Source organism: Trachypithecus francoisi, unplaced genomic scaffold, assembly GCF_009764315.1.
Source record: "Trachypithecus francoisi isolate TF-2019V2 unplaced genomic scaffold, Tfra_2.0 Lachesis_group15, whole genome shotgun sequence".
NCBI classification, from domain to species: domain Eukaryota; kingdom Metazoa; phylum Chordata; class Mammalia; order Primates; family Cercopithecidae; genus Trachypithecus; species Trachypithecus francoisi.
Window position 1 is genome coordinate 979,523 of NW_022681460.1, and position 16,233 is coordinate 995,755.

The window sequence follows — 16,233 nt, forward strand, 5'->3', positions numbered from 1 at the left end:
AAATGCTCTCAAATATGACAAAGGTTTAAAGACTTAAAATGATCAATCATAATATTTGCAAACTGCTCTGCCTATGGGGTAGCCATTCTTTACTCCTTTACTTTCCTAATAAACTTGCTTTCACTAAAAAAAAAAAAAAAAAAAAAGAGAAAAAAACATATGAGTTCATGGAAGCTGAATGTATTTTATGAACAGAGCATTATTCCTCTCAGCATTCCTTCACTATCCCAGAGTTATCAAAATAAGCAATTTTTAAAAACGGGGAATGGGAGAGCAGAAACCAAGTATAATGAACAAGAAGGAAAAAGAACCCCACGTACCTCTGACTCCCTAAATGGTGTTGGAGAAAACCACGATGTCATCCCAAAACATGCCTCTTTGATATAAAAACAACAACAAATTGGAGCTGAAGACAAGAGGCAGCACATGAAGGAAAAGCTCTCTCTATCCTCCCCTTCTTCCGCCCAAACACAGGATAGATATTCATTACTGAGGATAACTTTAGACTCTTACCAGACCGAAGAAGGTACCAGAGGAATCTGCCAACAATTTTTACTCCATCAGTTTCCAAATATGTATCTACTTTCCCAGTTTCTTGCCCTTTGAAGCCTAAAACTGCTCTCCTGTGTCATTTCTCTGCAAATCTATAGTTCTTTGTTGAAGATGGTATACAAATGTAATTCTAAGCCACCATTTCAAGTTACTTTTCATTGAGGTTTATCCCTTGTGATGTGTACTCGTACATCAATAAACTTTTTTCTTATTAACCTTTCATTTGTTAAAGAGGTCACTCTAAACTAAGATGGGCAGAGGTAAAGTTTTGCCTTCCCTGCCATGTAAAAAGTAGCAAACCGTACTGGTTTTCCATGGAGAATTAAATAAAATCAAAATCCTTAAAACTATCCCACATGATACTAAGACCATCTATAATCCTGCAAAGAAGTCAAATTCAGGATCTAAAGCTGAACCGAGGCTCTTTATTTTGGTGTGTCGAGTTAAGGGGTGGCTGTGTTGTGACAGTCACAATTAACTCTGGGCAGCTTTGTAATGTGGAAACTGATCAGTCTGAGTTCCCTCGTCCTGCTCAGTATCAGTTGCCCTGTTTGCTCCTCCTGTCCCCAGAAGTTGCACTTTCCACTCTCAGTCCTACTTTTTGAACAATCCCAGTAGGCGCCAACAATTAAGTCATCACTAAAGAAATCGGCATGAACTATTTTTGATTGGCGATTGTCACTAGCATCCTCCATTTGGCTCTATGGGGCTGGAACTCTACAGACTACACTGGGCCGGTGCTTTGGGGCTGGACTTAAATTTGAATCATTCCTCAGTCTCTGACTACCTCTTGCCTTGGAAAACTTACTTTATCCGAATCTCAGTACTAAGTGAAATAAAACGGTGCCAGGCTGCACCTTGTAGGGCTGCAGTAATCAGATTATACATGAAAAGCATCTAGCACATAGTACTCAAAAATGGTAGTTATCGTTATCATTATTTTGGGGACGGGGTCTCGCTGTCGCCCAGACAGGGGTGCAGTGGCGCGATATCGGCTCACCGCAGCCTCCACCTCCTCGGCTAAAGCGATCCTTCCACCTCAGCCTACGGAGTAGCTGGGACCACAGGCGCCACCACGCCCGGCTCCGCTGTCGTTACTGCTGATAGGTGTTTGAGATTTAATTGCCTCAGGGAGGAAAAATAAATAAATGTTTATTACGACGCAACCAGATCTCCTGACACGAGGTCGGTGAGGCGGTCGTGATGAGTTTTATAGTGACTCAAACGGTCTAAAAGCGATGAAAACAAATTTACTGTCCGAGTGTGGACCCTACAGGCAACGACTCGGGAACTGCGCTTCTAGGCCACGGTCAGGTGAGAGCCCGACCTGCGGCTTTCCGCCCCGCGCCACCGCGCACAGTCCTCCCTGACCGTCCGCCGCGTTCCAGCTGACGGTCAGGAGGCGACGGAGAAACCGAGCCTGGCCCAGGGACGCCGACAGGGCGGGCCAGGCGTCTTGCAAAGCCGAGCGTCCGATACCGCCACAGAGGCCAGGGCCGCGACGTCCCCAACGCCCTCCAGCGAGGGACCGCCGGCCACCGCAGGCGCGTGCTCGCCCACCCACTCGCGTAGCAGAACACCACCCAGCCTGGCGAAGACTCCCCTGCCTAGCTCGGGATCCTACCGTGCCCTGCACCCGCCCTACCTCCATAACTTCCGGTGCCCCGCTGCGGCGCGCATGAATGACGCAGGCACCTGCGCGCCCCGCCTCCACGCGCTTTGGAGCCGTAGCAGGCACTTCCGACCGTACCAGACGCAGGTGGGAGACTTCCGCGCTCGCGGGAGCGGCTGAGGCGTTTGACGGTCGGCGGAGGAGAGGCGGTGGGAGTCTTAGGGAACAGAGCGAGATGGAGAAGCGAGGCCGAGGCGTGAAGTCGAGCCCTATCCAGACCGCGAACCAGACCTCTCAGCAGGCGCCGGTGACGCCTAGGAAAGAGAGGAGGCCTAGCATGTTCGAGAAGGAGGCAGTGAGTGCGGAGACTGCTAGGGGCCCGAGACGGCTTTGTCCGACCCTTTAATTAAAATTGCTCCTCAGTGGGCCCCGCTCCCGTCACCACCCCCAGAGCCAAGAAGGCAGCATTTCCCTTTAGTGTTTTTTCCCCAGATGCGAAATTGAAGCCTGAGACTGAGTTGGGCAGTCCCCTTTGGACTTGAGTACTAAAGTTTTCTTGTTTCTTAATTAGGGCCGTAGACTACATAAGTCGATTGGAAGGATGGTTACAAGATCTTCTTTTCAGATTTACTCAGCTTGCGGATTTTCTGAGAATACTCTGAGTATTAATTATTGCTTCCTACTAAAACACAGTATGTTAGTGTATTTAGTGCCATTATAAGCAGTTTTGCAGCGAAAAATGAGTGTATGCTGTATTAAAAAAATTTTGATAAACCAGGAAGAATAGTGCCGTATTTTGGGTTTTTAAAACATCAGCAGTCTGGATCTTTGAAAAATGTACAGGAGAGAAAAACTTAAGTTGAAAATATTCTGTCCAAAACTTATTGTCTGATATTGATGGAAAGGGTCATTATTCAGTTGTATTGGTGGTATAACACAGGTCTTTCTATATGATTAGGCTTTGAAAACCGTTAATGTATTAGGACTCCGTCTTTTATTGATACTAGTTTGCCCAAGGATACAAAACTGTAATGATAGAGCTGGGACCAGAACCTGTATGCTGGTACTCGGTCCACTTTGCCTGTACTGGTTTCTCTTCATACTTACTTCATGGACCTATAATAGGATGAAGTCAGAGATGACAGGCAAAACAATTTTTTGAAAACCCTAAAACATTTTAAGATTACTCTCAAAAAGAGAATTCTCAAAATAAGTAATGGCTAAATTTCAGGTTCTAATAATGTTTCCTTGGTGTCTACATTTTACAGAGAAGAGAACGAACTAAAGGAGGAAAAGTAAACAGGCCAAGTTTACACAGCTAAGAAAAAGAGCAGAGCAAGGCTAGAAACCTAAATCGATTGGACTTAAAACTTCACACTCCCAAACTCTATGCTGTTCGCTTGGCAATGAGTCTGAATAACAGATAAGTCACCAACAGTAAAGAAAAATTTCTATATATTGAGGCAGACAAGGGTGGCTTTTATAAACTTACTGCCTATTTGAGGTCTGAAGTGGTCTTTAAAATTCAGTGAGCCTGAACTCAACGAAGAGACACATAGGTGCACCTGGTATATAGGTTAAAATCTGGGAGTGAGGGGACATGGACCAAAGTAATAATTGCTTATTTGATATGGATGTCATCAATTATAGCTATCTTTAAAGTTGAGTCTTTTAGAGGTGAGAAATTTTAATAGAACAATAATTGGGAAGAAATTGAGGACTCTACATGCTCACTACATGTACATGAGGAAACTGTGCAGTTAGTCATTTCTAATTTAAGGTAGCTGTTAATTTCCCTATTTTGGAGCATAGGAAAATTTAAGACATACTGTTTAATCAATATGACCATCTCTTGATTTTATCTGTCTTGCCTCCATTTCCTTTTTTCTAGTGGTAGCATCTCAGTTAACTTTTAGAGAATTAACTCATCTGCAATTGCACAGAGCTTTGGTGAGATTGTCAGCTACTTTCCTTAACTTTTTAATGAGAATGAAACCCAAACTAAGCTAATTAGATGAATTCTTTGAAGTAATGCAAATAAAATGATTGAGGTTTATTCACATTGAAGATGAGAAGCTAAAGTGCTCCATGTGTCTTTATGAATCTGGTTCATCAGCCTTCTTTGCTGTTATGTAAACTGTATCTTTCCAATAAATTATACTTCGGCTTAACAAGAATGAGTTCCTGTTGTTGAGATCAAAGGTTAACAAAATGCCAAGTAGATTACTAAAAATGGAAAGCTTAACTGTTCTCACTTGTGCACATGCATTTGAAAATCTTAAATACAACCAGGCACAGGGGCCCATGCCTGTAATCCCACCACTTTGGGAGGCCAAGGCAGGTGGATCACCTGAGGTCAGGAGTTCGAAACCAGGCTGGCCAGGAGGCCAAAACCCCATCTCTGCTAAAAATACAAAAATTAGCCAGTGTGGTGGTGGGCGCCTGTAATCCCAGCTACTCAGGGAGGCTGAGGCACAAGAATTGCTTGAACCCAGAAGGAGGAAGTTGCAGTGAGCCGAGATCATGCCACTGCACTCCAGCCTGGGCGACAGAGTGAGACTCCGTCTCAGAAAAAAAAAAAAGAAAAAAATCTTAAGCACTAGCATGTGGCATTTAGAAATAAAAGTAATATCTCATGCCCAAGCTCATTTTATTTTCGGGCTATATGTAGGCTCAATATAAGGAAATGCTACATCAGTAGAAACTCAGGTATTATTAAATGCCAGAAAGTTGATCATATTTAAAGCCTATTCCCAATTTTAAAAAGATTGTAAAGATTCTTAATAAAAGGAATAAAATACTCTTAATAAGTATAGCAAGTCAGACAGCCAATATTATACACAAAGGAGAAATTGTACAGATGTAAATTTTCAGCTTATTAGAAGCATTCGTGGCTATTTTCAGTTCACACATGAAGGCCCCATTTCCTTAAGAATCATTGCAGTTGAAAGCCGCTGTTAATGATACTACGTAGTTGCATCCCTTGAGTATACTGTGGAGGAAAGGAAGGTCCCAATCACTACCCTAAGAGAATCACTACCATTCTCTTAATAAACAAAAACAAAATAATTTTGTTTTTAAGAGGTTTAGGGAGTTAATAATGCTGCTTCTGCAATGAAGACACAGAAGCCTGACAGATGATTACAACCGGAGATTTATTTCTGGTGAGGGACTTTTGACTCTTGGCCAATATGGAGTAATTCTTAACAGAAACTACTTAAAGTAACACAAAAATGTATGGAGCAGTTGTTTCCATTGATTTCGGTGTCACACCGGACAAGAGTGATCTCCAAGAGATGAGAACTAGGTAAGGTAAGCCCCAACATTGCCCCCACCTTAATTGCCTGGTGAGATTTTCCAGGCCACAACACAAGGAAAGGCCTCCTTTAGTTCAAAGGAGTTGGGAGCCTGGGAAGCCAAGATAGCATGAGACTGAAGAGCTGAGTATTAGGACAGGGCTGCCCCAAAGACCTACAGAGCGTTTCTCAGAGTATTCAGCTTAGTGCAGCAGTGCATCTGGTGAGGAAAGTTCTCACCAAAGGTGGAGAGTGGAGGTGGAGAAGGAATCACCCAAAAGGAATAAAACTATCCTTGGGCATGTTCCCACCAGAAAAAGTGGAAAACCATGAAAAATACAGGGCTTTGGTTAGCGTGCTAAGAAGTGCATTGCCCTAGTAGTGGGAAAAATAGAGAATGAGTTCTTTGATCTGGCTTATCAAGGTTGAGAAGCAAGGCTCAAGAGGATTAAACTGTTTCCAAATGTCTTTGTTCTAGAAGAAAGCTCAAGAGTCTTAGGAATACAAAAATATCCAGCCTGTAGGAAGGTAAAATTCACACTGTCTGGTCTCTAAATACTAATAGACCTACATAGAAGCAGGAAAATAAAGTTCAAAATTGAAGGCACAGTAAAATCAGCCCAGAAATTACACAAAATAGAATTAATATAAACAGACACTAAAGTAGTTAAAGAGAGTTACTAGTTTTCATCAAAGTAAATCATATGAAGTTATTATAATTACATTCCATATATTTAAGAGTATAGAGAAAGACTGAGCATGTTAAATTCAACTCAGACTTCTGTAGATGAAAAATACTATGTCAGGAATGAAAATACACTAAATTTAGAAATAAAAGTAATATCTCATGCCCAAGCTCATTTTATTTTTGGGCTATATGTAGGCTCAATATATTGTATGTATTGAGTATTGAATGTGTGCATATATATGCATTAACACAGATTCAGTGCAGAAGAAAGGACATTTAGAGACATAGAAATTGGGGAAGGATGCTGAAAAAATATTACAAGATGTCAATGAGCTTTGACAGAACTTAAAGTAGCCTAATGTTCTTGTAATTTGAGTCCCCAAATGAGGTGAGAGAGGACAGACAAAAAGTATTTGAAGAAATAAGGAATGAGAAATTTCTAAATTTGTTGAAAACTGTAAACCCACAAATCTGAGGCTCAGTGAACTCCAAGCACAAGACACGTGAAAAAAAATTATGCCAAGACATGCAATAATAAAATTGCTTGAAACCAGTGATTTAAAATTTAAAGGCAACTACAACAAAGGAATGTTACATACATAGAAACAGACAAAATGACAGCGTACTTCTCAGAAACAATGCAAGACAGAAGACATTCGAGCATCATCTTTAAGGACTCAAAATAACTATCAACCTAGAATTCTATACTCAGCTAAAATATCATTCAAAAAACAAAGGTAAGACTTCCAGCTTCTTGTTCTACGTGTGAGGGGCTTAAAGTCCCTACTATGTCCTAACAAGTAAAAAGCTGAACAAACTGAAAAAATTAACTCTTCTTAGATCCATAAGAGAAGTGAGGTCACAGGACAAACTGCTGCCCCCAAAAGTAGAGTGACAAGCAGCAGTTTGCTCTGTGACCTCACTCCAGCCCTCCTTAGCCATCCTGTGTGACTTAAGCAAGTAGGGGAAAAAACAGAAAACTCAGAAACATTTGTGAAGTTCACAATCCAGAAGCACAGGTTCACTAAAATACCTAGTCATACAACTATGGAATGCTTCCTCTCCGCAAATACATTACGAGCACATTACTCATAATGTATTTTAAATTTTTAAAATAAAAAATGTATTTAAAATAAGAAAAAAATTTTATTATACTTTAAGTTCTAGAGTACATGTGCACAATGTGCAGGTTGGTTACATATGTATACATGTGCCATGTTGGTGTGCTGTACCCATTAACTCGTCATTTACATTAGGTATATCTCCTAATGCTATCCCTCCCCCTCCCCCCACCCCACAAAGAGCCCCTTGCTGTGATGTTCCCCTTGCTGTGTCCAGGTGTTCTCATTGTTCAGTTCCAACCTATGAGTGAGAACATGCGGTGTTCAGTTTTCTGTTCTGCGATAGTTTGCTGACAATGATGGTTTCCAGCTGCATCCACGTCCCTACAAAGGACATGAACTCATCCTTTTTTATGACTGCATAGTATTCCATGGTGTATATGTGCCACATTTTCTTAATCCAGTCTGTCATTGATGGACATTTGGGTTGGTTCCAAGTCTTTGCTATTGTGAATAGTGCCCTAATAAACATACATGTGCATGTGTCTTTATAGCAGCATGATTTATAATCCTTTGGGTATATACCCAGTAATGGGATGGCTGGGTCAAATGGTATTTCTAGTTCTAGATCCTTGAGGAATTGCCACACTGTCTTCCACAATGGTTGAACTAGTTTACTGTCTCACCCACAGTGTAAAAGTGTTCCTAGTTCTCCACATCCTCTCCAGCACCTGTTGTTTCCTGACTTTTTAATGATCGCCATTCTAACTGGTGTGAGATGGTATCTCATTGTGGTTTTGATTTGCGTTTCTCTGATGGCCAGTGATGATGAGCATATTTTCATGTGTCTGTTGGCTGCACTAAATGTCTTCTTTTGAGAAGTGTCTGTTCATATCCTTTGCCCACTTTTTGATGGGGTTGTTTTTTTCTTGTAAATTTGAGTTATTTGTAGGTTCTGGATATTAGCCCTTTGTCAGATGAGTAGAGTTCAAAAATTTTCTCCTATTCTGTAGGTTGCCCATTCACTCTGTTGGTAGTTTCTTTTGCTTACATCAGTTTCTTTACCTGGCGAATCATGTCTGTCTTTCAAGAAAAAAATTAGGTGTACAAAAAACAACAACAAACACACAGAGTGAGCAGCAGAACCAGACATGGCATGGATTTTGGAATTATCAGAATTTAAGTAACTATGATTAATGTGTTAAAGGGCTGTAGTTGACAAAAGAGCATGCAAGAACAGATGAGCAATGTAAGCATAGAAATGGAAATCCTAAGAAAGAACTAGAAAGAAATGCTAGACATCAAAAAACACTGTAACAAAAGAAGAAACCTCAAAAGAAATTTTAAAAATACTTTGAGCTAAATAAAAATGAAAACATATCAAAATTTGTAGAATGCAGCAAAAACAGGGCTTGGAAGAAAATGTATAGTATTGAATGTGTGCATATATTAGAAAAGAAGAAAGAGCTAAAATAAGCCTCAAAGAAACTAGAAAAAGAAGAACAAATTAAATCCAAGAAGAAAAGAAAAAATAAAAATAATAGCAGAAACTGATGAAATTGAAATCAGGTACTGGCCGGGTGCGGTGGCTCAAGCCTGTAATCCCAGCACTTTGGGAGGCCGAGACGGGCGGATCACGAGGTCAGGAAATCGAGACCATCTTGGCTAACACGGTGAAACCTCGTCTCTACTAAAAATACAAAAACTAGCCGGGCGAGGTGGCGGGCGCCTGTAGTCCCAGCTACTCGCTACTCGGGAGGCTGAGGCAGGAGAATGGCGTGAACCTGGGAGGCGGAGCTTGCAGTGAGCTGAGATCCGGCCACTGTACTCCAGCCCGGGCGACAGAGCGAGACTCCGCCTCAAAAAAAAAAAAAAAAAAAAAAAAAGATATCAGGTACCAACAAAACCAAAAGCTTTTTCTTTGAAAAGATCAAAAAAATCTATAAGCCTCTATCCAGGCTAACTAAGAAAGACAGGACACAAATTACTAATAGCAGAAATGCAAGTCAGGATATTGCTGGAAATTTCATCAACACCATAAATATAATAACAGAATATTATGAACAATTCTGTGCCCAGAAATTTGATAACCTAGATGAAATGGACCAATTCCTTGAAAGATGCAATTTCCCAAAACTCATACAAAAAGAAATAGATAATCAGAATAAGCATATATCTGTTTTTAAAAATTGAATCAGTAACAACCTTCCAAAGCAGAACTCACCAGGTTCAGGTGATTTCGTTGGTGAATTCTACCAAGCATTTAAGGAAAAAGTTATATCAATTATTACAATCTCTTTGAGAAGATAAAAGCAGAGAGAATACTGTCTAACTCATTCTATGAAGTCAGCATTACCCTAATACCAAAGGCAGACAAAGACACTACAAGAAAAGCAAACTACAGACCTGTATCATATATTAACACTGATGCAAAAATTCTCAACAAAATGCTAGCAAACTGAATTCAGCATTTTATTTAAAGGATTTGACACCACGACCAAGTGAAATTTGTTCCTGAAATGCAAGGATGGTCCAGCATATGAAAATTGATCAAGGTAATACACCACATTAACTAAATGAAATAAACCACATGATAAATTTCAATTGATGAAGAAAAAGCATATGTCAAAGTCAACACTCTTTTATTATAAAAACACCCCAAAAACTAGAAATAGGAGGAAACTACTTCAATCTAATAAAAGCTCCATATGAAAACTGCACAGCAATGCCAGGTGTGGTGGCTCACACCTGTAATACTAGCATTTTGGGAGGCCGAGGCGGGCAGATCACGAGGTCAGGAGATCAAGACCATCCTGGCTAACACAGTGAAACCCCGTCTCTACTAAAAATACAAAAAAAAAAAAAATTAGTTAGGCATGGTGGTATGTGCCTGTAGTCCCAGCTACTTAGGAGGCTGAGGCAGAAGAATCGCTTGAACCTGGGAGGCAGAGGTTGCAGTGAGTCAAGATCGTGCCACTGTACTCCAGCCTGGGCGACAGAGCAAGACTCTGCCTCAACAACAACAACAACAAAGTGTAAAGCAAACATCATACTTAATGGGGAAAGACTGAAAGCTTTTCCTGTAATATTAGTAACAAAGCAAGGATGTCCACTTTTGCCACTTCTTTTCAACATAGAATTGGAAGTTCTAGCCAAGCAATTAGGCAAGAAAAAGAAATTCCTGGCTATTAATAAAATGAAGCTTACTGCTTTAACTTAAGAGGCTAGAGCATTTATCTGGGACATATTGGACACTAAGCAGATATTTCATTAATGCATATTGGATGTCACAGAATGGATGTTTCATGTCAAAAGCATGAACTGATAAATATCGAATCAATGCTCTTTTGGTGTCTTTTCAGCTTAAGACTTATGAATGTGCTACCTAAATAATTATATTATTTAAAAATGAGTAAATGAAGTAAAATAAAATTTTAAGACAACGAAGGATAATATTTTCATAATCTCAGGGTAGGGAGGAAGAAAGGTTTTCCCTGTATCTCCATCCCATAGCCACTCAGTTGCTCTCCCTGGAGGCCACTCTTGTTTCTAGTTCCTGTGGATCATCCATGGATATTCTAAATATATGCATGGAATTTGTGTGTATATGTTTGTGAGTATAGACAAAAGGATAAATAGTATTCCTATTTTTTTTTTTTTTGCCAAATTGATAGCCAGGAGCAAATCTAGGATTTAGCAACCACATTATTGTAGAAATCTGTTTAACAAATTTCCAAGCTTTGTGTGAGCCCTGTCCCATTGTACAGGGTTCTTTAATCTGAAAAATCATTTTACAATTTAAAAAGTAATCTTTCTCCCTTTCTCTCTTCCCCTCTCTCTTTCTCCTCCAGTATGCACAGATTTTAAGAGAAAGACTGAGAGAGTCAATTCACGATGTTCAGTATGTAGAGCCTCCTTTTGATGACTCAATTGCTGATATAGGTAAAGAATGGAAGAGTGCCCTGGCAAAATTAAAGTTTGCTAATTCATATAGAATGGAGCCACTGAAGAAATTCCAAGCTCATTCAGTAGAAACTAAAATCCAGCAGATACTAACAGTAGGTTGATAAATATATATGATAGCAGTATTGTTTGAGGGTTCTACAGAGAAACAGAGTATATATAGAAAGAAATTTATTCCAGGAATTGGCTCATGCAGTTGTCACTACAACCAGAAGGCATTGTGTCATTGGTGCAGGCACAACAAGTCAGTTAATCAGAGATGCGTAGTCTGTCTGCTAGGTGTCCAGTTCTGCTCCTGGTTTGTAAAAAAGAGTAATGCTTTATAGCCCACAAGCCATGTCCATTTCCTTCAAGCTACACATTAATTTATTAATAAACATGGTTAGAAATCTTTGATTTCACTTTCCTGGAGGCCAGAGAAAAATCAGTGGAGTGAGAGGCTACAGGGGAGGGTTGGAAAGAAGTAGTTTTAATGTGAGCCCACTGAGTAGGGCAGTGACATGGTACAGGTTCTGAGTCCAAGTAATCTTCACTATAAGAAAACCAAAATCTGAATTTTAATACATGTGTAAATTTTAAAAGGTGTCTTTCCTTTACCTAAGAATTTCTAGAAGTCGTCTTTGGAAAATCTCCCGTGTCTCTCTATTAACTGTTTGCAGAGTAGTCTAGTAAATTACAACTTATAACGAAAAGTAATTGAATATAATTTGAAAACCCCAATAAATATTCCTCAAAATTGTTACAGAAATAGGTAAGCATAAAATGTATTTAATATTATTTAGTTAGGAATATATTTATTTTTAAAGTTATATATATTATTTAGATATGTTTTCTACTTGAATTTTTATATAGAAAATATTTGGTTTGAAAATAAAAGTATTTTTCTTAAATTTTCTTAAAGGAAAGTCTTAAAGATGTCAAATATGATGATAAAGTATTCTCTCACTTGTCACTTGAATTGGCAGACCGCATACTGTTAGCAGTCAAAGAATTTGGGTATCACCGTTATAAGTTCATTATAAAAGTATTATTTATTCAAAAGACTGGCCAAGCAATAAATGTAAGTACCCCATTGATACATGATCTAGCAATTAGAACTATAAGGCATCTCGTCTCTAGTGATTTGATTTTTATTGTGATGACTCAAGGGCACTCCATAGATTCTGAGGTACCTTTCAAAAGAAAGTATCATGTTGTTAAATATATTTATTTCACTGTCAATTATTTGAGAAGTACAAACCAGCCGGATGTGTTGGCTCATGCCTGTAATCCCAGCACTTTGGGAGGCTGAGGCGGGTGGATCACCTGAGGTCAGGAGTTTCAGACCAGCCTGGCCAACATGGTGAAACCCCATCTCTACTAAAAATACAAAAATTAGCTGGGCATGGTGGTGGGCCCCTGTATTCCCAGCTACTCGGGAAGATAAGGCAGGAGACTCTCTTGAAACTGGGAGGCGGAGGTTGTAGTGGCCCGAGATCGCTCTACTGCATTCCAGCCTGGGCAACAGAGCAAGACTCCATCTCAAAAAAGAAAAAGAAAGAAAGAAAGAAAAGTACAAACCTAGGAGTAGCAATTTGGTACTAATAATTTATTAAATTGCATTGCTATTCTCTTCCTTAAGCATATCAATTTTGACAGTTTAATGTAATTTAAGTTAATTAATTAACCAGTAAATTTATTTTGGGCACTAGTGGGTGTTAGGTACTAAGGAAAATATAAGGAATGATAAAACATGGACCATGATTCTCAAGGAGATTTTACTCTAGTTAAGGAGATAATGCAGCACAATTTAGAATTTAAGGAAATAAAATGATAGGAATAACGTAAACAGTCTGGGTTTTGGAGTCAGATCGCCTCTGCAACACTTGCTGGCTGTGGCCTTGGCACAGTTTCTTCATCTCTAAAATCGTGATGATAAAACTGGCTTCCTAGAGCTGTTGTGAAGATTAAATGAAATTATCTATATTAAAATCCTTAACATAATCACCAGCACAGAGCCCTCAATAAATAGCAAGGTAATTATTAAATTATTTATTAATAAAGAGATAATATCAGTAGGCTGTGTAATTAAGGAGTTGATGAGGAATATGTGGGAGTTGGAGAGAAAAGAGAGAAAAAATTGCATTTGGAAGACTCTGTAGAGGTTCCATTTAGGAGTGGACTGCATGATGAAGCCTGAGGAGGGGGACCTGGACTGGCAGAGGGGTACTGGGGAGAGAACAATCAGCAAGAAAGAACCGTCCTGGCTCCCATGGAGAAGAGAAGCTGCACCACATATGACATGCAGACTTAAGAAATAGGGATGTTCTAGATGGTAAGTGCTACAAAGAGAACATTAAGGTAGGGATATGATAGAGTAGCAGAGTGGCTACTTGGGATTGTTTAGAGAAGGGAGAACCCTCTGACATCCAGATAAGAAGGAATCAGCTATACCAAAGAGGAGGGAGGATGTTGCAAGCAGAGAAAACTTCAAGTGCAAAGATCCTGAGGCAGGGATGACTTCGTGTGCTTGATATGTAACAAGTAGGTAGTAGAGAGTGGCATGATGTGCAGTGGGGGAATGTTTCAGCTTATATTATTGCACAACAAACCACCCCAGAACTTGGTATCTTCTAACAACAGCCATGTATTTGCTTACTTTCTGTGAGTCAGCTACTTGGCTTTTCTGCTGGTCTCACTGATGCACTTGTAGCCATGTAATGACTTACCTGGGCCTGCAGGTCCAGGACGGCTTCTGTCACTTGTCTGACTGTTGGGCTAGCTGTGGCTTGGGCCCCTGGGTTCTCCTGAATGCGAGCCAGCGTCCTCCAGTAGGTTGAGTGGGCTTTCATAACATGGGGGTCTCAGCATAGTATTTTATGAGCGTGAGAGCGGCAGCTACAAGACCTCTGAAGGCCTTGCTTGGAAGTTTCACAGTGTCATGTTTTACAAATCATAGCAAGTCACAAGGCCAAGTCTTACTCACAGGGTGGGGACATAGTCAACTTCCTAATAGGAGAAGTCATAAAGAATTTTTCAGCCGGACGTGGTAGCTCATGCCTGTAATCCTAGCACTTTGGGAGGCCAAGGCGGGTGGATCACTTGAGGTCAGGAGTTCAAGACCAGCTTGGTCAACATGGTAAAACTCCATCTCTACTAAAAATAGAAAAATTAGCTGGATGTGGTGGAAGGCACCTGTAATCACATCTACTCTGGAGGCTGAGGCAGGAGACTCACTTGAACTCAGGAGGTGGAGGTTGCAATGAGCTGAGATCACGCCATTGCACTACAGCCTGGGAAACAAGAGTGAAACTATGTCTCAAAAAAAAAAAAAAAAAAAAAGGAATTTGGGCCATTTTGGATCCTCCACAAAGAAGTGGGCTGAAATCAGATCACATATGGATTTGTACACAGAGAAAAGGAGTTAGAATTGTCCATATCAGCCTACTTGTACAGTCAATGCCATTTCTTCATTTCAAGGCAAGGCCCTGACAAACTTTTTGGCTGAAAATCTTTAAAAGGTGGGAAGACTTCCTTGTCAGGGACTACATGGCAGAGTCATACTGTATGCAGAGCTACTACATCCCCAATCCCAGGGGCCTTCTGCTCCTGGCCCTGGAAACACAGCTAAGGGAGCCTCTGTCTGTTTTAGAGAAAGGCCAGCCTCCGTTAAAGAAGAAGGATGGGCTGGGGCAGTGTCATTCTCCAGGCTTTTTATGAAAGGGAAAACCAGACAAATTATGTCTTAAAAATAATTTCTGAGATACCGATGCATTCGTTTTTTAAAAACTAGTGTAGATTTGAAAATTACTTCTTAATATGTTCAATCTAAAGTTAGTCTTTACAAAATTTCTCTCACAGATTGTCAGCAGATGGATCTGGGACGTTGCATGGGACGGCTGGGTCGCAGCTAAACACGAAGCAGAATCCTACGTAGCCCTGGTCTTGGTGTTTGCCCTTTATTATGAATAGCTCATTACAGGTACTAAGGATTGTTTACTTCTGAGCTTTTCAAAAATAAATGAAATTTACATATTTGTGAACCTCATAATATTTCTGATTTGCTATATTCTTATTCTCATTTGAGGCCTTCCAATTGTATTATTTTAACAACAAAGTAGAAGCTAGATTTTTACATTTATACTTACTATTATATTAACTAACAATATTATGCCAAAGTAGTATAAAAGGTGTATGCATGTGTGTCTGTGTGTGTATGTATGTATGTGTATACAAATTCTTATAGTAGAATATAGGGAAAAGATCATTTTTTTTGTTTTGTTTTTTGTTTTTTTTTTTGAGACGGAGTCTCGCTCTGTCGCCCGGGCTGGAGTGCAGTGGCCGGATCTCAGCTCACTGCAAGCTCCGCCTCCCGGGTTTACGCCATTCTCCTGCCTCAGCCTCCCGAGTAGCTGGGACTACAGGCGCCCGCCACCTTGCCCGGCTAGTTTTTTGTATTTTTTAGTAGAGACGGGGTTTCACCGTGTTAGCCAGGATGGTCTCGATCTCCTGACCTCGTGATCCGCCCGTCTCGGCCTCCCAAAGTGCTGGGATTACAGGCTTGAGCCACCGCGCCCGGCCAGGGAAAAGATCATTTTTGTAAGAGTTAAGAGAATTATAATTTGCTACAGGAAATTAAAATGCAACCATGTAAAGTATCAAATTCAGTAGATGTTAAGATAGATTTTGGAAATATCTAATGATATTTTAATACTGTGTATTCATTGTTTTGAAAGGAATTACCAAGTTCGAAAGAAAGATGTTATTATATTTCATAATTCCCTAATGTCCTCTCGCTCCAGCCAAACTGCTTACAAGTGTGTAGTCAATTTACTAATCTATTAGGCTCTGTTAGGCTCTGTGAGCCTTCTAGGATCTTTTTTTCAGATGTGGGAACTGAAAACTCAATATTAATTGTTTAAAGAAATGAGGAAAATTTTATTTCCCAGGGATTTGATCAAGGATCCAGGTTCTTTCCAACTTCCCACTCTCCCCACAGACTTCCACGTACATTCATTTTGCTTGACAGAATTTAATCATGTTCCTATGACTAGACCAGTTGTAATTCCCACCTTAAAGTTG

The 16,233-nt window shown here is 40.1% G+C and overlaps 2 protein-coding genes across 10 annotated transcripts in view; one reads left to right on the plus strand and one right to left on the minus strand.

Annotated features, from left to right (window-relative positions):
- The window catches only part of ERMARD (ER membrane associated RNA degradation), a 30,515-nt gene extending 28,203 nt beyond the window's left edge, over nucleotides 1-2,312 (minus strand). For 6 of the 9 annotated variants that reach the window (XR_004442680.1, XM_033234176.1, XM_033234183.1 and 3 more), the window contains exon 1: nucleotides 321-2,182. Coding sequence is in view for 6 of the 9 variants with exons in the window: in XM_033234176.1 (XP_033090067.1) it covers nucleotides 321-428 (108 nt within the window). In the remaining 3 variants the exon portion in view is untranslated. The other 3 variants (XM_033234182.1, XM_033234177.1, XM_033234181.1) reach the window with 3 other exon arrangements.
- Nucleotides 2,283-15,199, plus strand: TCTE3 (t-complex-associated-testis-expressed 3). Its single transcript, XM_033234185.1, has 4 exons — nucleotides 2,283-2,519; nucleotides 11,061-11,267; nucleotides 12,074-12,232; nucleotides 15,013-15,199. The coding sequence occupies exons 1-4, from the start codon at nucleotides 2,400-2,402 to the stop codon at nucleotides 15,121-15,123; spliced, it is 597 nt and encodes a 198-aa protein (XP_033090076.1). The 5' UTR covers nucleotides 2,283-2,399; the 3' UTR covers nucleotides 15,124-15,199.
- The last annotated feature ends 1,034 nt before the right edge of the window (nucleotides 15,200-16,233 follow it).